This window comes from Rhinopithecus bieti, unplaced genomic scaffold, assembly GCF_001698545.2.
Source record: "Rhinopithecus bieti isolate Rb0 unplaced genomic scaffold, ASM169854v2 scaffold_26424, whole genome shotgun sequence".
Taxonomy (NCBI): Eukaryota; Metazoa; Chordata; class Mammalia; order Primates; family Cercopithecidae; genus Rhinopithecus; species Rhinopithecus bieti.
Genome location: NW_016811744.1, coordinates 510,567 through 537,006, shown reverse-complemented (window position 1 = coordinate 537,006; position 26,440 = coordinate 510,567). Strand labels below are relative to the sequence as shown.

Below are 26,440 nucleotides of genomic sequence, written 5' to 3'. Positions count from 1 at the left end.
ATATATATATATATAAATATATATTTTTTGAGATGGAGTCTCACTCTGTTGCTAGGCTGGAGTGCAGTGGTGTAGTCTTGGCTCACTGCAACCTCCACCTCCTGGGTTCAAGCGATCCTCCTGCCTCAGCCTCCCGAGTAGCTGGGATTACAGGCGTGCGCCACCAGGCCTGGCTAATTTTCATACTTTTAGTAGAAATGGGGTTTTACCACATTGGCCAGGCTGGTGTTGAACTCCTAACTTCAGGTAATCTGCCTGCCTCGGCCTCCCAAGGGCTGGGATTACAGGCATGAGCCACCACACCCAGCCTGTTTTTTGTTTTTTTTTTTTTTTTTTTTTCACTTTTTCCTCTCTGAAAATCCAGGAATAGATATTTTTTTAATTAAAAAAATTTTAATTTTTTTTTTTTTTTTTTGAGACAGGATCTTCTTGCTCTGTTACCCAGGCTGCAGTGTACTGCAGCCTCAAACTCCTGGGCTCAAGCGATCCAACTCAGCCTCCTGAATAACTGGGACTTAAGGCACATGCTGCCAGACCCAGTTAATTTTTAAATTTTCTGTGGAGTCGGGGTTTCACTGTGTTGCTCAGGCTGGTCTTGAACTTCTGGCTTGGAACTCCTGACTTCAAGTGATACTCTCACCTTGGCCTCCCAAAGTCCTGGAATTATTGGCATAAGCCACTGTGCCCAGCCCTTTTCAGTTCTTCAAGTCTTATTCAGAGTCAGTATTTTAAAATTCTTCTCATATAGGTGTTGCACATTTATAATATATATTATTTTTCTTGTTGCTACTATAAATCGGAGCTCTCTCCTTCCATATTTCTAACCTATTTGTATAATAGGAAGGCAGTTATTTATTTTAACTTTATATGTCCCCGGCTTACTGAATTCTCTCATTGTTTATGATAGTTTTCGGGTTGATCTCTTGGGTTTTCCAGGTGATGGAGAAAATGCAAGTTGATTCTGTGTTGTGAGTACACTGTGGTGTCAGGTGGAGGTTGTAGAGCATGTATCTTTAGGGAAGTTGCTGACAGTAGTCTCTCCTGTACACGGTGAAGGATTGCCTTTCTTAGCTCTCCAAACCCCTTTCAGCTCATGTGCCTGCTTAGCATATCCAAGGGTAGGTAGGGGTCTTGGGCCAGTCTGTCAGTGCCAATTTGCTTACAGTCCCCTCAAGTCTTGCTCTACCCACAGACCTCCCTATCTAAGACAGGAGCAACTGATTGAACCTGGAAAACTTGAACTTACTTTGGCTTGTGTCTGTGGACATCTTGTCCAGTCTGTTGCAATCCTTCACAGATGCTTTTGAGAGTCCAGCCACATGCCATTGCCGCTGGTGCTATTGCCCAGGTCTGAGCCTTTGTTGTTGTTGTTTTCCTGAATATAAGGATAGATAATTGAGCTTTTGTTATGTCTTGTCTGTTCTCAGCCTGGCAGCCGGTAACATAGACAGGCCTATCACCCTGCACCCAGGGCCCTTTCATGGCTACCCCATCCTCTAGAATAAGAAAAGCCAGAAACTTTTTTTAAAAAATCTTTTTTATTTTTATTTTTTTTTCTCCTCCTCTTCCTCCCCAAAGCCTTACTCTTTTGTGGTCTGTAGAGTTCAGTCTTCTCTAGCTTCTCCTGCTGCCTTCCCCTACTCACTGATCACTCTCTTGCTCAAGCCACTCGGGCCTCCCTGTCAGTGCCTGGGTACGTTAGGGCTTTTGCCCTTGCTATGCCTGCAGCTGTCTTCCCCTGGTAGTCATATAGCTCCTGCCTTCACCTCCTTCCAAACCAGTACTAACACGGCCCTTTTTCCAGCTGACCTGCTCTGCCCTCCCCACCACCATTCTCAGCACACCTCACCGTGGCCTGTGCCTTGTTTTCTCCGTAGCACTTAACATCTTCTAGCACAGCCTTTAAAAAATGTTTTATTTATTTATTTATTTATTTATTTTGAGACAGAGTCTCATTCTGTTGCCCAGGTTGGAGTTCAGTGACAGGATCACGGCTCACTGCAGCCTCAACCACCTGTGCTCAAGTGATCCTCCCACCTCAGCCTCCCAGTAGCTGGGGCTACAAGTCCTACATTTCTTATATATAGGGGATAGTGTTGATTACCAATACTCCCTTGCCTTGTTGAATTGTAAACCAAGAGCAGAACCTTTGTGTTCTCATTAATGTATCCTAAATTCCTAGAAAGGTTCCTAGCAATAAATATGTGGATAAATCTAAGAGAACAATAAATATGTGGATAAATCTACAATAAATAATATAAGTCCACAATAAATATGTAGATAAATCCAAGAGAACTTTGCTTAAGATGTATGTACGTCTCTTTGGATCCTTGTAACACATCTGAGATATATGTGTCAGGGGTGATCAGCTTCATTTTATAGATTAGCATATGTGTGTTTATAGTGTTTTTTGTTTAGTGTTTGTGCGGTGAGTGATACCCCTCTGTCTCCAACCTAATGGTAATGTAAGCTCTTGGAGGATTAAGGCTGTGTTTTAAAGCCCTATTTTCCATTGTATGGGGAACCTTACACAGTACTAACCTTTCTGTCTTCTAGCTTTTTGACACTATAGTATGTAATAAATTGTAGTTAACCATATTCACCCTACAGAATTGCAAAGCACCAGAACTCATTCCTCCTATCCTATCTAGCTGTATTTTGTATCTTTTTTTTTTTTTTGAGACAGAGTCTCGCTCTGTCACCTAGGCTGGAGTGCCGTGGCGCAGTCTTGCTCCCTGCAATCTCCGCCTCCCGAGTTCAAGCAGTTCTTCTGCCTCAGCCTCCTAAGTAGCTGGGGTTACAGGTGTGTGCCACCACGCCCAGCTAATTTTTGTATTTTTAGCAGAGACGGGGTTTCACCATGTTGGTCAGGCTGGTCTCAAACTCCTCACCTCATGATCCACCTGCCTCAGCCTCCCAAAGTGCTGGGATTACAGGCGTGAGCCACCACACCCAGTGTAATTTTGTATCTTAACCAACCTCTCCCTATCCTCCCCTCTCCCATGCATTCCAGTCTCTAATAACCGCAATTCTACTCTATACTTTCCTTCACTCAATTTTTTTCTTAGCTCCTGCATATAAATGAGAACATGCAATATTTGTCTGTTTGTTCCTGACTTAAGATTCTCCAGGCTCATCTGTGTTGCCACACAGGATGTAATTCCATTCTTTTTTATGGCTGAATAGTGTTCCTGTACATCTATACCACATGCTCTTGATCAGTTTGTATTTTGATAGACAGGTACATTGGTTCCCTATCTTGGCTATTGTGAATAGTGCTATATTAAACATGGGTGCAGATATTCCTTTGACATACAGATTTCCTTTCCTTTGGACAAATAGTAGTGGGATTGCTGAATCACATGCTAGTTTTTTTTTTTTAGTTTTTGAGAAACCTCCATAGAGGTTTTCCATAAAGGTTGTACTAACTTACATTCCCACAGTGTATAAGAATTTTCTTTACTCCACATTCTTATCAGCATTGGTTTTGTTTATTTGTTTGTTTGTTTTTTGAGACAGAGTCTCGCCCTGTCATCCAGGCTGGAGTATAGTGCCATGATCTCACCTCACTGCAACCTCTGCCTCCTGGGTTCAAGTGATTCTCATGCCTCAGCCACCTGAGTGGCTGGGACTACAGGGTGTGCGCCACCACGCCCAGCTAATTTTTATATTTTTAGTAGAGACAGGGTTTTGCCATGCCAGCAAAGCTGGTCTTGAACTCCTGGACTCACAATCCACTCACCTTGGCCTCCAGAAGTACTGAGATTACAGGCTTTTTTTAATAATAGCCACTCTAACTGGAATATCATATCTTTTTTTTTTTTTTTTTTTGGAGACGGAGTCTTGCTCTGCCGCGCCAGGCTGGAGTGCCAGTGGCCGCTCTCAGCTCACTGCAAGCTCCGCTCCCGGGTTCACGCCATTCTCCTGTCGCAGCCTCCCGAGTAACTGGGACTACAGGCGCCCGCCTCGTCGCCCGCTAGTTTTTTTTGTATTTTTAGTAAGAGACGGGGTTTCACCGTATATCCAGGATGGTCTCGATCTCCTGACCTCATGATCCACGCCCGTCTCGCGCCTCCCAAAGGCTGGGATTACAGGCTTTGAGCCACCGCGCCCCGCCCATCCCATATCTTTTTTTATGATTTTGATTTTCATTTCCTTGTTGATTAGGGATGTTGAGCTTTTTTTTTTTTTTTTTTTTTTTTTTTTTTTTTTTTTTTTAGACGGAGTCTCGCTCTGTCACCCAGGCTGGAGTGCAGTGGCCGGATCTCAGCTCACTGCAAGCTCCGCCTCCCGGGTTTATGCCATTCTCCTGCCTCAGCCTCCCGAGTAGCTGGGACTACAGGCACCCGCCACCTTGCCCGGCTAGATTTTTGTATTTTTTTAGTAGAGACAGGGTTCACCGTGTTAGCCAGGATGGTCTCGATCTCCTGACCTCGTGATCCACCCGTCTCGGCCTCCCAAAGTGCTGGGATTACAGGCTTGAGCCACTGTGCCCGGCCGAGCATTTTTTTTTTTTTTTTTTTTTTCTTGGCCATATATATGTCTTTTGAGGGATGCCTGTTTGATCCTTTGCCTACTTTTTAGTCAAATTATTATTTTTTTGCTATTGAATTGAGTTCCTTGTGTACTCTAGATATCAGTCATTAGTAGATGAATAATGTACAAATATTTTCCCCCATTCTATAGGTTGTCTCTTCACTCTGATGGCTGTTTCCTTTGCTGTGCAGAAGCCTTTTAGTTTGACATAGTCCCTTTGTCTGTGTCTTTTTGTTTAAATTTGAGACAGAGTCTTGCTCTGTCACTCAGGCTGGAGTGCAGTGGTGTGATCACAGCTTATTCAGCCTCAACCTCCCGGCCTCAAGCAATTTCCCCACCTCAGCCTCTCAAGTAGCTGGGACCACAGGTGTGAGCCACTATGGTTGGCTGAATTTTCCAATTTTTTGTAGAAATGAAATCTTTTTCTGTTCCCTAGGCTTGTTCTCAAACTCGTAGCTCAAGCAATCCTCCTGCCTCAGCCTTCCAAAGTGCCGTAATTACAGGCATGAGCCACCAATCCCAGTCCCAGAGTTCTCATTATTGATTTCTAGTTTTATTCCCTTGTGATCTGAGAAGACACTTGATATGATTTTGATTTTTTTTTTTTTGAGATGGAGTCTCGCTCTGTTGCCCAGGCTGGAGTGCAGTGGCCGGATCTCAGCTCACTGCAAGCTCCGCCTCCCAGGTTCACGCCATTTTCCTGCCTCAGCCTCCCGAGTACCTGGGACTACAGGTACTTGCCTGGCTAGTTTTTTGTATTTTTTAGTAGAGACGGGGTTTCACCGTGTTAGCCAGGATGGTCTCGATCTCCTGACCTCGTGATCCGCCCGTCTCGGCCTCCCAAAGTGCTGGGATTACAGGCTTGAGCCACCGTGCCTGGCCGATATGATTTTGATTTTTAAAAAATGTATTGGCCTGGCACGGTGGCTCATGCCTGTAATCACAGCATTTTGGGAGACCGAGACAGGTAGATTGTTTGAGTCCAGGAGTTTGAGACCAGCCTGGGCAACATGGCAAAACCCCATCTCTTAAAAAAAGAAAAAAAAATTAGCTGGGCATGGTGGCATGTACCTGTAGTTAGTTCCAGCTACTCGGGAGGCTGAGGTGGGAGGGTTGCTTGAGCCCTGGTGGTGGAGGTTGCAGTGAGCTCAGATGGTACTACTGCACATCAGCCTGGGCAACAGAATGACAGTGTCTCAAAAAATTAAAATTTAAAAATTTAGTTGATTTGTTTTGTGGCCACTACATGGGTCTATCCTGGAGAGTGTTCTGTGTGCTGGTGAGAAGAATGTATATTTTGAAGCTTCTGGATGAAATGTTCTGTAAATGTCTGGGTCTATTTGGTCTATAGTACAGTTAAATCTGATGTTGCTTTGTTGATTTTCTGTCTAGATGATTTGCAATGCTGAAAATGGGCATTGAATTCTCCAGCTATTATTGTATTGGCATTTCTCTCTTTAGCTCTAATATTTGTTTTATGTATCTGGGTGCTACAGTATTAGATGCATATGTATTTACAATTGTTATATCCTCTTGCTGAATTGATCCCTTTATCATTATATAATGACCTTCTTTGTCTTTGTTTTTTCATGTAAAGTCTATTTTGTCTGATATAAGTATCGCTACTCCTGCATATTTTGGTTTCCATTTACATAGAATATTTTTTTTTTCGTCCCTTTACTTTCTTTTCTTTTTGTGTGAGATGGAGTCTCACTGTGTCTCCCAGGCTGGAGAGCAGTGGTATGATCTCAGCTTAGTGCAACCTCCCCCTCCTGGGTTCAAGCGATTCTCCTGCCTCAGCCTCCCAAGTAACTGGAATTACAGGCGTGTGCCACCACGCCTGGCTAATTTTTATATTTTTAGTAGAGATGGGGTTTCACCATGTTGGCCAGGCTGGTCTTGAACTCCTGACCTCAAGTGATCCTCCTACCTTGGCCTCCCAAAGTGCTGGAATTATAGGCGTGAGCCACTGCACCCAGCCTTTTTGTCCTTTAACTTTCAGTCTGTATGTGTCTTTATAGGTGAAGTGAGTTTCTTGTAGACAACATAGAGTTGGGTCTCATTTTAATCCATTTAGTTGGAGCACAATGGTACAGTCACTGCCTACAGTACCCTGGATGTCCCAGGCTCAAGCAATCCTCCCACCTCAGCCTCCTGAGTAGCTGGGACTACAGTTGTATGCACCATGCCTAGCTAATTTTTTTATTTTATTTTACTTTAAAAAAATACATATTTTTTTTCGAGACAGAATCATGCTCTATCTCCTAGGCTCAAGTGCAACAGTACAGTCATGGTTCACTGCAGTCTTGACCTTCCAGGGCTCAGGTGATCCTCTCACCTCAGCCTCCTGAGTAGCTAGGACTACAGGTACCTGCCTGCCACCACACCTGACTTTTTTATTATTACTATTTTTGGAGAGATGACATCTTGCTGTGTTGTCCAGGCCACTCTCAAACTCCTGGAATGAAGGGATCCTCCCACATTGGCCTCCCAAAGTGCTGGGATTATAGGTATAAACCATCATACTGAGCTTTATTTTATTTTTTTGTAGAGATAGGGGCCTCGTTCACTTGCCCAGGCTGGAATGCCCGGTTTTACTTTCCTGTTTTTTCATGGTGGCAGATACCATTTGTTTGCTTTCAGATATAACATTCCCTTAAACACTTCTTGTAGGCTGAGTCTAGTGGTGATGCATTCCTTTAGTTTTTACTTGTCTGGGAAATACTTTATTTCTCCTTTTCTTCTCCAGGAAGTCTTAATTTTTCCTAAACATGTGGTCACTCTCTAGAGGTGGGATACCCCACCCCATTTTTGGCTTAGATCTTCTTGTGTGTGGAATTGTGTCCCCTAGAAGGAATGTTGAAATCCTAACCCCAGTGCGGTGGTTGTGATCTTTTTTGGAGATAGGATGTGATTTCTAAAAAATTTTATGTGATTAGTTAAAATGAGTTCACAGTGGATTAGGTTGGGTTCACATATAATAAGACTAATATTCTTACAAGAAATGGAAAAGAGACCCAGAGGGAAGAAAGCCACGTGAAGACAGAGGTGGAAGCTGGTGTAGCTGTCAAGCCACACATACACTGTATTAGTTTCCTGTGGTTCCTGTCAAAGGAACCACAAACTGGTGAGTTAAAAAAAAAAAAAATTGGAGGCGGTCGCAGTGGCTCACACCTGTAATCCCAGCACTTTGGGAGGCCGAGGCAGGCAGATCATGATGTCAGGAGTTCGAGACCAGCCTGACCAACATGATGAAACCCTGTCTCTACTAAAAATACAAAAATTAGCCAGGCGTGGTGGCACATGCCTGTAATCCCAGCTACTCAGGAGGCTGAGGCAGGAGAATTGCTTGAACCCGGAGGCATAGGTTGCAGTGAGCCGAGATCCCGCCACTGCACTCCAGCCTGGGAGACAGAACAAGACTGTCTCGAGGAAAAAAATACAAAAAGTAGCCAGGTGTGGTAGCTGCATGCTGTAATCCCAACTACTTGGATGGCTGAGGCATAAGAATCACAAGTATGAAATTATGTTGCAAGAAAGCAGTGGGCAAGTCAGCAAGAAAAGAGCTGACTGTGAGGAGACAAAGGCTTGCTGTGGATTTTATAGGATGGTGCTTGTGCTGTTTTCTGGAGAGAGCTATGTGCAGTACTGATAACACCAAGGTTGCAGTGAGCTAATTTGCATTTTTCTATCAGCCGAGGGTCTGAAGTTAGCTGGGTGCAGGAAGATTGTGACTTATTTATGCTGGAGGATTGTGTGTCCTGGACCATAAAGAAAGGCAGACTTACAGCTTATGTGCTTTCTCTTTGCTTTCCCTTGGTCCCACCAGCCTGACTCCTTTTCCATAATTAGGACTCCACATTTAAAAATATATTGTTGATTATAATACAGTGAGTAATTGTACCTGTATTTGTCTAGTGCTCACCTTGTTCAGAATTGTTTTCCTATGCCATCTTGTTTTATGGGCACCATCCAGCAGAGGAACCAGTTTTGTTGCTAGAAATTAGTGATTGATCTAGAACAAAACTTGGATTCTGCCCACATGGTTTGCCCTATCTACTCTGGGCATGGATGGACTGTCCAGGGAGTGCCATATTCTGAGGTAGGTCAACAGAAAAACAAAGGTGTGACTTCCCCTAGTTGATAATTTCTTATGTGCTGAACACCCAGGTCTGATAAATCAGAATCTCCAGGTTTTAGCAAAAAAGCTCCTAAGATCTGCTGGGCAGTTAGAAAAAAAGAAGGAAATGAAAAAGGAAAAATGAGAAGACAAGGAAAGTTAACTCCGCACTGTCTTCTGTGGCTAGACGGTCAGCAAGACAGATGGCCTCCACAATGAGCAGTGAACCATCAAAAGACCTGCCGGAAGCAGGGTTCAGCCACATGCCGTTTATGGCATGGCTGCCCTGGTGTTGGTCATGGACTTGATTCTGCCAGACAACAAACCAGCCCGTCCACTGGCTAACTTAGTGAGGAGATGTGGACACCCTGGACCCTGAGGGTGGCGATCAGGTCACCCCTGCCCTGGAGAGATGTCTGTGTGGGGTAGTGCCCAGAGGAGGGAAGGTGAGCAGCTGCTGCAGGTGGCCCCTAGGCAGTGTCTGACACCACACCCTGGGGGCTTGAGGACATTGGCTATTTCCTGTGTTCTGACTGTATTCTGAATACAAAGAGAATATTTAGCTTTTAAAAATTGTTTCCAGTAATAAAAGTAGAATGCTTTTCAGCATTGTGAAGGATATGGGGAAAGGGTCATGATTCTAAGTTAATAGGGAAGTAGGGTGTGTACAGTAAGTATGCTAATTAAGGGCCAGGGTGGGCCCCAGAAGAAGAAGATGAAACTAAAGAGCCATTGGTCATCAGGGGGTAAATTGGGGCATGCAAATGCACTAGTCTTCTGCCTGTTAACAGAATGGGCTAGAGCAATGGAAGCAGATTCAGAGGAGAGGAGAGGACAGATTAACATAGGGTATAATTTTCAAACATATGATAGGAAAGCATTTTTATGATATTTTCTTGTATTTTGTGTGTATCTTATTTTTGGAATCAGAAACAAATATATAGTGATATTAGTAATTTTCAAAAACTGCATTGCAGGGAGCTCCCTTGCCCCTGAGTAGGGCCATTGGAAGTGCTGTTCTCTGCCGTCTTGGTCCGACTCCGCCTGTTGCACAGACAGGAAACTCAGCAAGGCTTAGAAGCGGGCTGGAGCCCAAGTTGACAGATTGGCTGGTGTTATAATTTTTAAAATTACTGGCTGTAGGGTGCAGTGGCTCATTATTTTTTGTTGAGATGGGGGTTTGCCATGTTGCCCAGGCTAGTCTTGAACTCCTGGGCTCAAGTGATCCTCTTGCTCTGGCCTCCCAAATGCTGGAATTACAGGCACGAGTCACTACGCCCTGCTCTAAAATGATACTATTCTGACTGCAGCATCCCCCTCCACATTTCATGTTCTGATGTGAGCAAGAGAGCCTTCTCTTTCTGCCCATGTATTTATTATCTGTGTGGACTCACTAATTGCTGGTTTTCGATGGTTTTAAATCAGTTACTGTGTTTATGTTTGTGCTCACATTGTCCTAGATTTGAGCAGTGAGGGTTCCTCAGGCTAGCTCCTGTGACCATCACGTTTTCGAGCATTTCCTTACTTTCTGAAATAAGATGCTCAGGCTCCTCCTGTTCTTTCCTTGCCCCAGCCATCATTCAGGATCTCCAAGGAGTACATTTTCTTTTAGCATGGAAGGTATTAAAGGGTGCTAGGCATGCCCATTGCCACAACAGTGTCTTTGCTTCTTGGCCCTTTCCATGGACAGTTAGGAAATAGATGCATGTGTACACTCGTATACACAGATATGTGTGCGCACCTGCATCTACACACTTACACGCATATACACATAGACATGCATATAGAAATCACAGTTCACATAAGTGCCTCCAGTTCCATTGCGCCTCTGCAAGTTCTGCTGTAACTCTCCATTCTGTTTGTATGTCCTTTCTTGAACAGTTAGCTAGCACCCTGGCTCCTGGCAGAATCAATACATTTACTCATTTGCTCATTCCTGTGATACATCTAAAATAGTTTTGTTGTGTTGTTTTTTTTGAGACGGAGTTTTGTTCTTGTCACCCAGACTGGAGTGCAGTGGGCAATCTCAGCTCACTACAACTCTGCCTTCTGGGTTCAAGTGATTCTCCTGCCTTAGCCTCCCAAGTAGCTAGGATTACAGGCACCTGCCACCACGCCTGGCTAATTTTTATATTTTCAGTAGAGACAGGGTTTCACCACGTTGGTCAGGCTGGTCTTGAACTCCTGACCTCAAGTAATCCACCCACCTCGGCCTTCTAAAGTGCTGGAATTGCAGGCGTGAGCCACCACGCCGCCTAAAATAGTTCATTCTTAATTAGACTACATTTATCATAGCTACTTAAAATAATTCAGGATCACCCCTTTCAGACCACAGTGTTAACTTCAGATGAACATTCTTCTAGAGTTCTGTATATATACCTGTAGATAAATATATACAATTTTATTAAATTGTAGTCGTAGTATGTATACTTTTCTGTAGCCTGACTTTCCCCTGACTAATTAACATAGCATCTTTCCCTAACATCTCATCCAGCATCTTTCTGTCCACAAGAGAAATCCATAGTGTATTTTGTAATGGCTGCAGAATTCAACCATAATTCCGCTATTGCACTTTGATTTTAAAAGGCATCAGTTTTCGCTATTATATATAAAGCTGGCATCAACATCTTTGTAACTAAATCTTAATTATTTCCTTAGGATAGAAGTGGAATTACTGGGCAAAGGGTATGTATATTTTTCTGTCTTTCTGAATGGCTGTATTTGTGCTCTGGCCAGAAGTTTTGGAGAGTGCTGGTTTTCTAGACCAGTGTTTCTCAACTGTGGGTGCATATCAGAATCATTGAGGGCACTTTTAAAAGCAGTGATACCCAGGACCAGCTCCCAGAGATTCTGGTTTCATGGATCTGGGGTGTGACCCAGGGTTTATAGTTTTTAAAAGCTCTCCAAGAGATTTTATATGCGGCCAGTTTGATAGGTGAAAGTGGTATTCCGTTACTTTAATTATAATTTTCTTCTGAAATTGTTTCAGGCATTCAGATTTGGGAGAAGTAGCCCCAGAAATAAAAGCATCAGAGAGACGAACAGCTGTGGCCATTGCAGGTAAAGTTGGATGAACTGGACGTGGGCCCACTCTGGAGCTGAAGTACTTCTCCTGTCCCCTTGGGATTCTGGGTTCCAGCCTCTCCCTGGACTTGGGATTGTGCACCTCAAAAATAAATAAGCTTAAGGCTTTTATTTTTCCTTTTACAAGAAGATTCCATCTAAGGCTCTTCTAAGCATTCTTCATATATTCAAAGTAGTGTTTTTTGTTTGTTTTTTTATGAGCAACACTTTATTCCAGAAAATGGAGTAAGTGTTCCCAGGATTCAGTTAAACAAGTGATTATGACACAATTTAACAGAAACACATTACCCCAATTTTAGCATAACAGCCATTGTAGGTCATAGTTAAGGTGACTGTATAGTTTATCTTCTAAAGTGGGTACTTCTGGGAGTGAAAGGTGTGTAATGTTGGGAAAACAGGTATGAATTGGGATTGTCCCAGAGCACACTGGGGCTTGTAGTCTTCCTGGTTGTGATCCATACAGGCTGGTTTTTCTTTCTCTGAGGATTTGGGGGTGGGGCTGTACTGTAACACCACCCTTTATAAATTCACCTTTAAGGTACAGTGGCCATGCTCCAGATATCTTTAGTTCTCTTACTAACTCATTTTATTTTGTTTTATATTTTCTTTTATTATTTTCTTTTATATTTTCTTTTATTTTTTGAGACCGAGTTTCGCCTTTGTTGCCCAGGCTGGAATGCAGTGGCGTGATCTCATCTCACTGCAACCTCCACCTCCTGGGTTCAAGTGATTCTCCTGCCTCAGCCTCCCAAGTAGCTAGGATTACAGGCATGTGCCACTACGCACAGCTAATTTTCTGTATTTTTAGTAGAGATGAGTTTCACCATGTTGGCCAGGCTGGTCTCGAACTCCTGACCTCAGGTGATCCACCTGCCTCAGCCTCCCAAAGTTCTGGGATTACAGGCGTGAGCCATTGTGCCCAGCCAGTAGCTCATTTTAGATAAATCTTTCATAAATTACGTTCTTCTTAAAATGAATGTGCTAAAAAATAAACTATGTGTTTTTTTTGTTTGTTTGTTTTTGTTTGTTTGTTTGTTTGTTTGTTTGTTTTTGGTGACGGAGTCTCGCTCTGTCGCCCAGGCTGGAGTGCAGTGGCCGGATCTCAGCTCACTGCAAGCTCCGCTTCCCGGGCTCACGCCATTCTCCTGCCTCAGCCTCCCGAGTAGCTGGGACTACAGGCACCTGCCACCTCGCCCGGCTAGTTTTTTGTAGTTTTAGTAGAGACAGGGTTTCACCGTGTTAGCCAGGATGGTCTTGATCTCCTGACTTTGTGATCCGCCCGTCTCGGCCTCCCAAAGTGCTGGGATTACAGGCTTGAGCCACCGCGCCCGGCCAAAAATAAACTATGTTTTAACTGCCAAAAAAAAAAAAAAGAGAATGTGTTCTATTGGATATTAATAGAGTTTGCAAAACAAAATCCACAAAATATGCAAATAAGTTTTGGTTAATACAGTTTTATTTTAGGCTGGATACAGTGGCTCACACCTGTAATCCCAGTATTTTGGGAGGCCAAGGCAAGAGAATCGCTTGAACCCAGGAGTTTGAGACCAACCTGCACAACATAGTGAGACCCCGTCTCTATGAAAAAAATCACTATTTTATTCATTCAAACAAATATTTTTTGAGTACGTACCATGTACTAACATTGTTGTGAGCATTGGGATATTGTAAACAATAGTAAATGAAAAGGCTCAAAGCCCTTCATGGAACTTAAATTCTGGAAGGTAGGTACCATCGGGATTATTGGCCAGTTGGTCAAGGCTTATAGCAGAATTGGGATAAAGCAGTAATTGCCCAAAGCCCTTTAGTTTCTCCACATCTAGAATTATGCTATTCAACACAGTAACCACTCCACATTGTTTAAAATTAAACAGAATTAAAACTTCAGCTCTTAAGTACTCTAGCTGTATTTGCTCAGCAGCCTGCATGGTGAGCGGCTGCAGTTTGGACATTGCAGATGGAGAACTTCATCTTGGGAGGTTCCCTTGGAGAGCGCTGTTCTAGACAAATGGGAAAGAAAGCATGGGGATGGGGCGAGGAGAGGGAATGGCCTCATTGGATGCTTATTGTGAGCTAGGTTGTCTTAATTACTTTTAACAATAACCTCTAAGATACTTATCAATCCCTGTTTCATTTGAGGAAACCAAGGCACAGAGACACTGGCTCTTCCCCGAACTTTAATATCTCTACTGAATAAACCTCCCGTGGTTATTCTTTATAGCTCTTCTTCATGAGTTATGTGAGTTCCTCTTGAGCATATGCTTAATTTTAAAGACTTAAAGCAAGGTTTTAAGCCTATAGGATTAAAAACAAGTTGTATTAAAGTATACTATACAGGCCAGGTGCAGTGGCTCATGCCTGTTATCCCAGCACTTTGGGAGGCTGAGGCAGTCAGATCACTTGAGGCCAGGAGTTTGAGACCAGCCTGACCAACGTGATGAAACCCCGTCTCTACTAAAAATACAAAAATTAGCTGGGTGGGATGCTGGGCGCCTATAGTCTCAGCTACTCAGGAGGCTGAGGCAGTAGAATCACTTGAACCTGGGAGGTGGAGGTTACAGTGAGCCGAGATCATACCACTGCACTCCAGCGTGGGCGTCTGTCTTAAAAAAAAAAAAACAGTATACTATACATTCAGAAAAGTACTCCGAATAATAGCTTTAGAAATATTCACAAACATGAACTTACTTACCTATGCAAGCCAGAAACCAGATCGAGAAGCTGAAGAAAACCCATGCCCCCAAAGGCCTTTTCCAGTCACTTCACCTCTCGTCTGTCATTATCCAGACTTCTAAAAGGATAGGTTAGCTTTGCCTGGTTTATACTTTATGTAGTCACACTATATAATTTATTTATCTTACTCAGTTCTGAAGATTCCACTTCATAGCTCATTCTATTTTTGTCTCACTCCATCACTCAGGCCGGAGTGCAGTGGTGGCCATCGTAGCTCACTGCAGCCTTGACTTCCTGGCCTCAAGGGATTCTCCTGCCTCAGCCTCCCAAGTGGCTAGGACTACAGGTGTGAGCCACTGTACCCAACTAATTTTTCAAAAAACTTTTTGTAGAGATGAGGGTCTTGCTATTGTGCCCAGGCTGGTCTCGAATTCCTGAACTCAAGTGATCTTCCTGCGTTGTCCTCCCAAATTGCTGTGATTACAGATATGAGCCACCCCACCTGGCCTGAAAATGGTTTTAATTGCCTTACTTGGAGTTCTGCAACAGTGGACTCGTAACAGTTCTTCCTGGGCTCCCCATGGTGGTAGGGCCTGGCCTATCCTCTGTCCTGTATTCCGTGTGAGCCCAGTACTCCCAGAGTCAGAGCTTATCTCATCCTTAGGTCACTTCCTGCCCAGTGTGAAGTATAGTGGAGACCTTGGCTCATGGAGCTGAGCCCTCACTGGCCCCCCATGTTTGCTGTTTTGTGTCTTTGCCTAGAGCCCTGCTGCCTCCTCTTCCCCCTGCCCTATAATCTGCTGATGGCTGCAGAACATCAGGCTGTCTCCCAGCCCTAGTCAGTGGTTTCCTTAGTTTAGTAACCTTCAGTCTTTGGCTACTTTGTACATCCTTGACTTCATCCACCTATTAAATCCACATCAGAGCTATTTCCCACCCCTAACCAAGCAAGGCCCTATTTTCTCTGGGTCTGGAGGTTAGTCCTGACTCCGGCTTAAAACTACTCTCAGAACCACCCCAACCCTATCCCTGGCATCTTTAGACTTTCCCGTTCTCTTCTCTATTTTCTCTCCTCATACGGCATTTTGGATTCCTTGGAGAATTTGTTCTGATGGCTTTTCCTCACTTGAATAATGTAATCTTTGGACTGCTTGGCATTGTGGTTGATGTGTGTGGATCTTGTGCCTTCTCTGATCTTCTCATGCTTCCTGGACCCCATTTTCTTTTTTTATCTTTCCTGCTTTTCACATGTCCATCTCCCAGAGACATCATCAAAGAAGACGGTCTGAAATGTTAGGTTTATCTACCTGGTTACATGGAAATCATGAGAAAACAGAAATCTGAAAATATCCAAATCTTGATTTATAAGCTCTTAAAAAATACAAATTTTGGGGCCGGGTACAGTGGCTCACGCCTGTAATCCCAGCACTTTGTGAGACCGAGGTGGGCGGATCACGAGGCCAGGAGATCGAGACCATCCTGGCTAACACGGTGAAACCCTGTCTCTACTAAAAATACAAAAAAAATTAGCCAGGCATGGTGGTGGGCGCCTGTAGTCCCAGCTACTAGGGAGGCTGAGGCAGGAGAATGGCGTGAACCTGGGAGGCGGAGCTTGCAGTGAGCTGAGATCACGCCACTGCACTCCAGCCTGGGTGACAGAGCGTGACACCATCTCAAAAATATATATATATATATGTGTGTGTGTATATATATAAATTATACATATATATAATTTATATATATACATGGGAAATAGCTCTGTATGTATATATATAAATTTTGGAACCTGGGTGTTACTTTTTCTTGGATCAAAGTCAAAATAGTCAAAACATGCACTGAAAAGTCTTGCTCCCTCCTTCCTAAGCCTCCTGTTCTCTCCTTTATATTGTGGACTTGCAAGCAAATCTAGAGTTTTAGGTCTTCGTTCATACATAAGTATCTGACTATCACTGCACTAAACACATTCTGTAATTAAGATGTTGATGGAGTAAGTATCTGACTATCACTACACTAAACACATTCTGTAATTAATGTTGATGGACATTTCATGATGTTTGGAGACTTTGGGCAAATAGCAGTTTACTTGTAAGTCACAACTCTTCCTCACTGTCTCTCCCCTTGCACCTCACCCTGGTGTATTTGTGCTCTGATGTGCATCTTAATTTTAAGTGATTACAAAAATTTCTTATGCTGGAATACAAATAACATGATAGGAGGTGCTGAATTTTTAAATAGTCAAGGAATTTCTATGAATTTACATTTTAAATAGTTTCTAAAATCAAAGGTTAATCTGTGTAAGTTTTATGATTATTCATGTTTTATTTTCCCAAAGTTTAGAAAATTCTATAAAGATATATCCTAGAGCAAATCTCTGTCTTGTGTGTAGCTATTACTACCTTGTGATGTATTTTTTGCTGGCAAAACATTACATTTACATAGGAAAAACTGAAACCAATAATAGCACTAAAACATCAGCCACCATGTTGTCACTTGACATTTTTTGTTGTTGTTTGGTGTTTTTTTCTTTTTGAGACAGGGTCTTGCTCTGATGCCCAGGCTGGAATGCAGTGGTGCAGCCACAGCTTACTGCAGCCTTGACTTCCCAGGCTCAAGTGATCCTCCTGCCTCAGCTGGGACCATTGGCTCATGGCATCATGCCCAGCTAATTTTTGCTTGTTTGTTTGTTTTTGAGATAGCCTCACTCTGTCGCCCAGGCTGGAGTGCAGTGGCAAGATCTCGGCTCACTACAACCCCCGCCTCCTGGGTTCAAGCAATTCTTATGTTTCAGCCTCCCAAGTAGTTGGAATTACAAGCATGCACCACCACGCCCTGCTAATTTTTGTATTTTTAGTAGAGATGGGATTTCGCCATGTTGGCCAGGCTGGCTGGTCTCAAACTCCTGACCTCAAGTGATCTTCCTGCCTTGGGCTCCCAAAGTGCTGGGATTACAGACATGAGCCACCATGCCTGGCCTAATTTTTTAAAAAAAGTCTTTGTGGACCAGGGTCTTGCTTGGTTGCTCAGGCTGGTCTCAAACTCCTGGACTCAAGCACTCCTGTTCAGCCTCCTAAAGTGCTGGGGTTACAGGCATGAGCACTTGAAATTTTTGACAGAAAGGTTCTAACTTGCTGATGAAACTAAATGTATGTGGTTTCTTTTTTCTTCTAGATTTGGAATGGAGAGAAATGGAAGGAGATGATTGCGAGTTCCGTTATGGAGGTAGAAACTACAGGATTTGGCAACAGATTGGATTGTCTAGACGGGGAGTGGGTAAAGTGACAGATAACCGGGATTTTATATTTAGAACAATTGGGAGAAGTTGCCATCTTGGTGAGAAAGAAGGGTTCTAGGTTTAGCTTCAATTAATTTGTGTCAGCCAAGGGTGCATTATTTGACTGACACTTCATTTTCCATTGCTTTTCCATAGATGGTACAAATGAGGCTCAGGACAATGATTTTCCAACAGGTAAGCATTTTCTCTGCCTTTTCTCTCTGTTCTATGAAAGGGGGTTATCATCTAGGCCGGCAATTCCCACACCTGACTGTATCAAATCACCTGGGGAGGCAGAGCACTCAGGTTTAGGATGCCCTACTTCATTAACCCTTTATACATTGTTGACAATATTGCTAAAAAAGGAAGGAAGGAAGGAAGGAAGGAAGGAAAAAAGGAAAGGAAAAAGGAAAGGAAAAAGGAAAGGAAAAAGGAAAGGAGGAAGGAAGGAAGGAAGGAAGGAAGAAAGAAAGAAAAGAAAGAAAGAAAGAAAGAAAGAAAGAGAAAGAAAGAAAAGAAAGAAAGAAAAGAAAGAAAGAAAGAAAGAAAGGAAAGAGAGAGAGAGAGAGAGAGAGAAAGAAAGAAAGAAAGAAAGAAAGAAAGAAAAGAAAGAAAAGAAAGAAAAGAAAGAAAAGAAAGAAACCAACCCCGGGAAACTTGCTAACCACATAGAGTAACCAGGTCCCCCACCACCCAACATACTCACTGCCTGTAGTAAGTCAGCATGTTTGGAGGTGAAACCCAGAGATGTTTCATTTTTTAACAAGTTCCTGAAGTGATTCTAATGTACAGCCCTGTTTGGAAACCATTTATCTGGTCCAACGCCTTCATTTGCTGATCCGGATCCTGGGCCCAGAGCTTCTAAACAACCTGCCAAGGGCCACACACTGGGCAGGAGTGTTTTCTTTGTCTTTTCCCCATTGCCTTTTACTACCTTGCTACTTAAAAAATAAAAAGTTGTTCCATGTCTGGACAAGAAAAACAGTGTTCCTAGTTTCATTCAGGCAGAGCTAGGAAAGCTGAGTAACACCTATTCTGCCACAGTGTGACTCTTCCCATGTAGTTCTTTTGTTTTTGTAACAAGTTCATAGGTCCCCTAATGTTCTGTGGGGCAGTCCTGTGGCCGCACTGCCTGTGGAACTCTCTGAGCAGAGTGTCCAGCACTGTGAGTCCTGCTGGTTGAATGGGAAGTGGTCTTGAATCCATCACTTGACCTTCTTGGGAAACAGGCAGAGGGCTGGGTCACCCAGTGTTTCCTTTCATGTTTATCTAAACATCTAAAGCAGCATCACACACGTTGTTTCCTCTCTTGAGAAAAAAACTGGAAAAAAGGCTGCAGGGCAGTGGAATTTGTATTTGTTTCATGCATTAACATTTAAAGTGACTCAGCGCGGTGGCTCACTCCTGTAATCCCAGCATTTTGGTAGACTGAGGCAGGCAGATCACTTGAGCCAGAGAGTTCAAGACCAGCCTGAGCAACATGGCAAAATCCCGTCTCTACAAAACATACAAAAACTAGCCAAGTGTCTAGTGCATCTGCAGTCCCAGCTCTTCAGAAGCTGAGATGGGTGGATCACTTGAGCCTGGGAGGTCAAAGCTGCAGTGAGCTGTGATCACACCACTGCATTCCAGCCTGGGTGACAGAGTGAGACACTGTCTCAGACAACAACAGCAACAATTTTTTTTTTTTTTGAGATGGAGCCTTGCTGTGTTGCCCAGGCTGGGGTGCAGCTGTGCAATCTCGGCTCACTGCAAGCTCCGCCTCCTGGGTTCACGCCATTCTCCTGCCTCAGTCTCCCAAGTAGCTGGGACTACAGGTGCCTGTCACCACGCCCAGCTAATTTTTTTGTGTTTTTAGTAGAGATGGGGTTTCACCGTGTTAGCCAGGATGGTCTCGATCTCCTGACCTCGTGATCTGCCTGCCTCGGCCTCCCAAAATGCTGGCATTACAGGCATGAGCCACTGCGCCTGGCCCACAACAATAAATTTTAAGAGAACTAATTATATGCAGCATGAACATTAGTAAGGTGCTGGGCCAAGATCTGGCATGGTGGATGGAACTTTCAGAGGTAGCAATACTATTCCAAACATCTAGCTTATAAGATTTTATATTGTATAGGGTGATATTTGAGTATCTGTGCAAATAAGTACTCACTAACAGTCTGCACTGAATATTTTAATACATTTAAAATTAAAAACTGCATTAAAGCCAGGCACCATGGCTCACACCTGTAATCCCAGCACTTTGAGAGGTGGATTGCTTGAGTTTGGGTTTGAGACCAGCCTGGGCAACATGGCAAAAACCCATCTCTACAAAAAAATACAAGGATGAGCTAGGTGTGGTGACACACACCTATAGTCCCAGCTACTTGGGAGGCAGAGGTGGGAGGAGCTCTTGAGCCCAGGAAGTTGAGGCTACAGTGAACTGAAATCATGCCACTGCACTACAGCCTGGGTAACAGGGTAAGACCCTGTCTAAAAAAAAAGAAAGGGGGAAAAAAAACAGAAAACCTGCATTATTGATTTCATGTTTGCAAAACAGTTGTTTAGCTCTGATTGCTGATTGTTTATGCTTAGTGATTTCTTTCTAGTTCCTTTAAAATATTCTCTTATTTGTAGAGAGAAAAACAAAACAAAACAAAAAACCAAACAAGCATTAACCAGAAAGCCAGAGAGCGATTCAGTGATTATGACTCCTGTGGGAACTTCCCAGTGACCCTGAGTCACAGAAATGACACAGTAGGGAGATGAGGCCTGCATTCAGCTTCTAGGAGTCATGTGCTGCTCACTGTAGCCAATTAATTTGGAGCTCAATGTTAGATCTTACAGGTTTCTAGAAAGACCAGAAATCTGGCTTTTGCAAGAACTCTTCCAATTGTTAAATGTAGCTTCTCTATTTCTGTTCTTTCTTTTGTTTAATGTTATATATATCTGTGATTAGGTTGGTACCTATTGTACCTTGATGTCAGGTTCCAGCCCTGCCTTGGTCGCAGGTCAGCCTTGAGCAGACCCTGAGCCTCCTGTGCCTGCACTCTGCTCTCTGAACGGGGTCATCACTCTCCCCATCCTGCTGGGCTCTCCCTCACCAGCTCTTCCCTGGCCCTTAGCTCAGAAACACAGGGTGAGCACTTATGTCTTCATTTCTTTCCACAGTGGAGAGAAGCAGGCTTCAAGAAATGCTGTCACTGTTGGGCCTAGAGACGTACCAGGTCCAGAAACTCAGCCTCCAGGACTCTCTGCAGATCAGTTTTGACAGTATGAAGAACTGGGCCCCTCAGGTTCCCAAAGACTTGCCCTGGAATTTCCTCAGGAAGCTGCAGGCCCTCAATGCTGATGCCAGGAATACCACCATGGTGCTGGACGTGCTCCCAGATGCCAGGCCTGTGGAGAAGGAGAGCCAGATGGAAGAGGAGATCATCTACTGGGACCCAGCTGACGACCTTGCTGCCGACATTTATTCCTTTTCTGAGCTGCCCACCCCTGATACGCCAGTGAACCCCTTAGACCTTCTCTGTGCCCTGCTGATCTCCTCAGACAGTTTCCTGCAACAAGAAATAGTGTTGAAAATGGCCCTCTGCCAGTTTGCTCTCCCGCTCGTGTTGCCTGACTCGGAGAACCACTACCATACATTTCTGCTGTGGGCCATGCGGGGCATTGTGAGGACATGGTGGTCCCAGCCCCAGAGGGGCGTGGGGAGCTTCCGGGAAGACAGCGTGGTCCTGTCCAGGGCGCCTGCCTTCGCCTTTGTGCGCATGGATGTCAGTAGCAACTCCAAGTCCCAGCTTCTCAACGCCGTCCTCAGCCCGGGCCACAGGCAGTGGGACTGCTTCTGGCATCGGGACCTCAACTTGGGCACCAATGCCCGGGAGATTTCGGATGGGTTGGTAGAAATGTCCTGGTTTTTTCCCAGCGGAAGAGAGGACTTGGACATTTTTCCAGAACCAGTGACCTTTCTGAACCTGAGAGGTGACATCGGGTCTCACTGGCTGCAGTTTAAGCTCTTGACAGAAATCTCCTCTGCTGTGTTTATATTGACTGACAATATCAGTAAGAAGGAATACAAATTGCTGTACTCCATGAAGGAGTCAACCACAAAATACTACTTCATCCTGAGTCCGTACCGTGGGAAGCGCAACACAAACCTGAGATTTCTGAATAAGTTAATTCCTGTGCTGAAAATAGACCACTCACATGTCCTGGTGAAGGTCAGCAGCACTGACAGTGACAGCTTCGTGAAGAGGATCCGGGCCATTATTGGGAATGTGCTGCGGGCACCCTGCAGACGGGTATCTGTGGAGGACATGGCGCACGCAGCCCGCAAGCTCGGCCTAAAGGTTGACGAGGACTGTGAGGAGTGTCAGAAAGCGAAAGACCGGATGGAGAGGATTACCAGGAAAATCAAAGACTCGGATGCCTACAGAAGGGATGAGCTGAGGCTGCAGGGGGATCCCTGGAGAAAGGCAGCCCAAGTGGAGAAGGAGTTCTGCCAGCTCCAGTGGGCCGTGGACCCCCCTGAGAAGCACAGGGCCGAGCTGAGGCGGCGGCTGCTAGAACTTCGAATGCAGCAGAACAGCCACGATCCCTCCTCGGGGGTGCAGGAGTTCATCTCGGGGATCAGCAGCCCCTCCTTGAGTGAGAAGCAGTACTTCCTGAGGTGGATGGAGTGGGGCCTGGCACGGGTGGCCCAGCCACGACTGAGACAGCCTCCGGAGACACTTCTCACCCTGAGACCAAAGCATGGGGGCGCCACAGACTTGGGGGAGCCACTCTGGCCTGAGCCCCTGGGGGTGGAACACTTCTTGCGGGAGATGGGACAGTTTTATGAGGCTGAGAGCTGTCTTGTGGAGGCGGGGAGGCTGCCAGCAGGCCAGAGGCGTTTTGCCCACTTCCCAGGCTTGGCCTCGGAGCTGCTGCTGACAGGGCTGCCTCTGGAGCTAATCGATGGGAGCACCCTGAGCATGCCCATCCGCTGGGTCACGGGGCTCCTGAAGGAGCTGCACGTCCGACTGGAGAGACGGTCAAGGCTGGTGGTTCTGTCAACCCTCGGGGTGCCGGGCACGGGCAAGTCCACACTCCTCAATACCATGTTTGGGCTGCGGTTTGCCACAGGGAAGAGCTGCAGTCCTCGAGGGGCCTTCATGCAGCTCATCACAGTGGCCGAGGGCTTCAGCCAGGACCTGGGCTGTGACCACATCCTGGTGATAGACTCTGGGGGCTTGATAGGTGGAGCCTTGACCTCAGCTGGGGACAGGTTTGAGCTGGAGGCTTCCTTGGCCACTCTGCTCATGGGACTGAGCAATGTCACCGTGATCAGCCTAGCTGAAACCAAGGACATTCCAGCAGCTATTCTGCATGCATTTCTGAGGTTAGAAAAAACGGGGCACATGCCCAACTACCAGTTTGTATACCAGAACCTTCATGATGTATCTGTTCCCGGCCCCAGGCCAAGAGACAAGAGACAGCTCCTAGATCCACCCGGTGACCTGAGCAGGGCTGCAGCCCAGATGGAGAAACAGAGCGACGGCTTCCGGGCACTGGCAGGCCTGGCCTTCTGTGACCCTGAGAAGCAGCACATCTGGCACATCCCTGGCCTATGGCATGGAGCACCTCCCATGGCCGCAGTGAGCTTGGCCTACAGTGAAGCCATATTTGAATTGAAGAGATGCCTACTCGAAAACATCAGGAATGGCCTGTCGAACCAAAACAAAAACATCCAGCAGCTCATTGAGCTGGTGAGACGGCTGTGAGTGTGCAGAGAAACCCAGTTCAGGTGTAGGAGGCTGCTGTGGGCAGCCCTGTCTGATGGGGCACCCGTGTGGGCTGTGCCCTGGTGCCTGAGAATGGCCGGTGCCCAATCGACATGAGAAGACAAGCAAAAGACAGAGGGTTTGGAGTCTCCTCAGCAGTGTTAAGAGAGGAAGTGACCTCACAGACCAGCTCAGAGATGTTACCAGGAATATCACAACCCCCAGGGTAGGGAGACATGCAGCAGTTTGTTCTGTCTCAGCTCCTGTCAAGGATCCCGCGGGGTGGGCCCTCTGTATAGCTGCTCTCTGTCACTGGCCCCTGGAGTGGGAGCAGTGTCCTCAGTCACTGCAGGCCCAGGTGGGCAGGTGGTCCCAGGACAGAGGTGGGGAAGTTGTCCTGAGGAAGCAGAAGTAGGCCTTGCTCCCGCCCAGCCCAAGGGCCTCCAGTGGACCAGCATTTGAGATGTGCGTGCCCGTGGTGCGCAAGGCACTCCCATGGCACTGTATTTATTGACTGATCTGTGAAGGCTTCCCTGACCCCTGCCCAGGAAGAGTTCATTGGTCGCTCTGTTGTGCCCCACAGCACTTTGTTATACCTCTGCCACACACTTCACGCGTCGCGTTGTAACTCATGTGTTTACATGTCTGTCCCCCAGACTGTGAGCTCCTTGAGGGCAGGGACTGTACATTCTCCAGCTCTGTGTCCCCAGGGCCTGGCACATTATAGATGCTTAATAAATGTCTGTTGAATGAATGAATGCACAAGTGATAGTAATGGGCAGGTTCTGCCTCTCTGTGCCTTAATTCTGTTTCTCAAAGAGGAGAGCAGCATCTGTCTGAGGACTGGGTATGGTAGAGGCAGTATCTGGAAGGGTAGATAGGGCAGAGATGTGCCCTATCCTGGCACATTTTAGTAAAAAGCCATCCTGTTCCCTCTCTTTAAGGCAGGAGCCATTCTTCAGGCTGTTACTGGGGGTTAAAACTAAATACCTTCACAGTAACTCTGAGGTCTTTCTACTGTCACCCCATTTCACAGTTGAGGAAAAGGAAGCCTAGAGGAGGTAAGCCCCTGCCCCAGAGCTCACATCTGGATGGGCAGAGCTACAGCAGATAAGGGGTGGTGCTGTCACACCCAGCCCTGCACCTCTTCCTCTGACTCTCTCCAGACTCCCATAGCTTCTGGGCTCACCCCTGGGCAGCCACATCAGTGCCAGCACCACCTCTGACATCCTCCCCGACCTCATCCACAGCCCACCATTCGAACCAGAGGCTTGGCCCAGAGCTTGGGACTTCTGCCCTGTCAGTTCTCCTGCTGGAATCCTTGCCTTCACTGGCCCTTCCCAGGGGCCAGTGTCACCTCACTGGGTCTCAGAACCCCACGCCAGCCCTTTCATCAGCTCTAGGAAGCTCTCCTTGATCCTTTGGGCCTTGCTTAGACCTTGGAGCCTCTTTCTCTCTGTTTCTTGACTTCAGAGAAACCAGGCCCTTTCCCAAGAGCTCCTACCATGTTTCTTGTCCTCCTCTCACCAGACACAGCAAGGGAGCCTTTAGCTCTCGGGAGCTCACCAGCCCTCTAGACTGGAATCCTTTCTTGAACAAAAGGCTTTCTGGTCCCTTTTCTGGAGATGTGTGGCAGCTTGCCTGCTGTGGGTTTCTGGATTCCCCGGATGCTCCACCTGCTGCTCCCGGGACATCCAAACTGTTGCCTCCTATGTTCCAGGAGCCTGGTTCTCCGCAAACCTGTTCTCTTGCTAATAAGTTGAGGAAAACCTTTCTCTTTTTTCATTTTCCTGCTCTGTTGCCTGGACTGGAGTGCAGTGGCGCAATCTCACTGCAACCTCCACCTCCTGGGTTCCAGTGATTCTCAGCCTCCCAAGTACCTGGGACTACAGGCACCCACCATCAAAAAAATACAAATAATTTTTGTATTTTTAGTAGAGACAGGGTTTCACCACATTGGCCAGACTGGTCTCGAACTCCTGGCCTCAAGTGATCCGCCTGCCTCAGCCTCCCAAAGTACTGGGATTACAGGAGTGAACCACCGCACCTGGCCTCCTCCCACCCTTTTTGAAGGATTGATGTTTCAAGTCTGTGAACTGCGGATGGGCCTTGCCTTTAGCCCTCCAGTCAGTGCTGCTCTTAAGATTCCAATGAACACAACACCCAGGACTTGCCTTTCATATCTGGAGCTCAAAATGCTCACCTTCGGTCTGAGAAACCCCAGAACTTGCCATGGGGCTACTGGACAGTCATGTTCTTAGAGCCAAGGTTAGTAGAGAGAGAGCCACCCAGAAAGGTGGACAGGGCAGCAGGCTGCTCACCAGAGCATGGCCGTGTGCTCACAAGGGGTCCTGTTTGATGAAAGTGTCAAACCAAGCAAGTACTATCTTGAAGGAAATGGGCCTGAAGAGTGCTTGGGACAAGGAACCAGGCGTGTCTTTGCCTCTCCTGTGAGATGGGGTGTAGCTTGGTTGTCTGGTCTGGTTTTGAACCTCAGCCTTGCTTCCCTACTAATTATATGACCCTTGAGCAAAGTTACTTGGCTTCTCCAAGCCTTAGTTCCCCCTACTAGCACCTGTGTAGGAATGGAAGATGCTTACACAGTGCCTGCCCTGTAGTGGAAGAGCCAGTCTGTGCATGAGATAAGTGAGGCACCCATCTCTGTGTCTACACCATTCTGCACACCCATGAGACTTGTGGAGAGGAAACTGCCTTCTGCATCAGCCTCAAACATTTGTTTTTTGAGACGGAGCCTATATCTGTCGCCCAGGCTGGAGTACAGTGGTGCGATCTTGACTCACTGCAATCTCCGCCTCCCGGGTTCACTCCGTCCTCCTGCCGAGTAGCTGGGACTACAGGCGCCTGCCACAACGCCCAGCTAATTTTTTGTGTTTTTGGTAGAGACGGGGTTTCACCGGGTTAGCCAGGATGGTCTCGATCTCCTGATCTCGTGATCCGCCCGCCTCGGCCTCCCAAAGTGCTGGGATTACAGGCGTGAGTCACTGCGCC

General features: G+C 45.9%; 1 protein-coding gene across 6 annotated transcripts in view; it reads left to right on the top strand.

Annotated features, from left to right (window-relative positions):
• The window catches only part of URGCP (upregulator of cell proliferation), a 51,897-nt gene extending 27,704 nt beyond the window's left edge, over positions 1-24,193 (top strand). Inside the window, exons 1-6 of one of the 6 annotated variants that reach the window (XM_017894898.1) lie at positions 5,265-5,269; positions 11,315-11,341; positions 11,646-11,716; positions 17,582-17,683; positions 17,841-17,879; positions 20,838-24,193. In XM_017894898.1, coding sequence (XP_017750387.1) covers positions 17,599-17,683; positions 17,841-17,879; positions 20,838-23,431 — 2,718 coding nt within the window. In that variant the 5' untranslated portion in view covers positions 5,265-5,269; positions 11,315-11,341; positions 11,646-11,716; positions 17,582-17,598 and the 3' untranslated portion in view covers positions 23,432-24,193. Of the gene's footprint in view, positions 1-5,264; positions 5,270-7,985; positions 11,717-17,581; positions 17,684-17,840; positions 17,880-20,837 lie in introns of those variants that run through there. The other 5 variants (XM_017894895.1, XM_017894893.1, XM_017894897.1 and 2 more) reach the window with 5 other exon arrangements.
• The last annotated feature ends 2,247 nt before the right edge of the window (positions 24,194-26,440 follow it).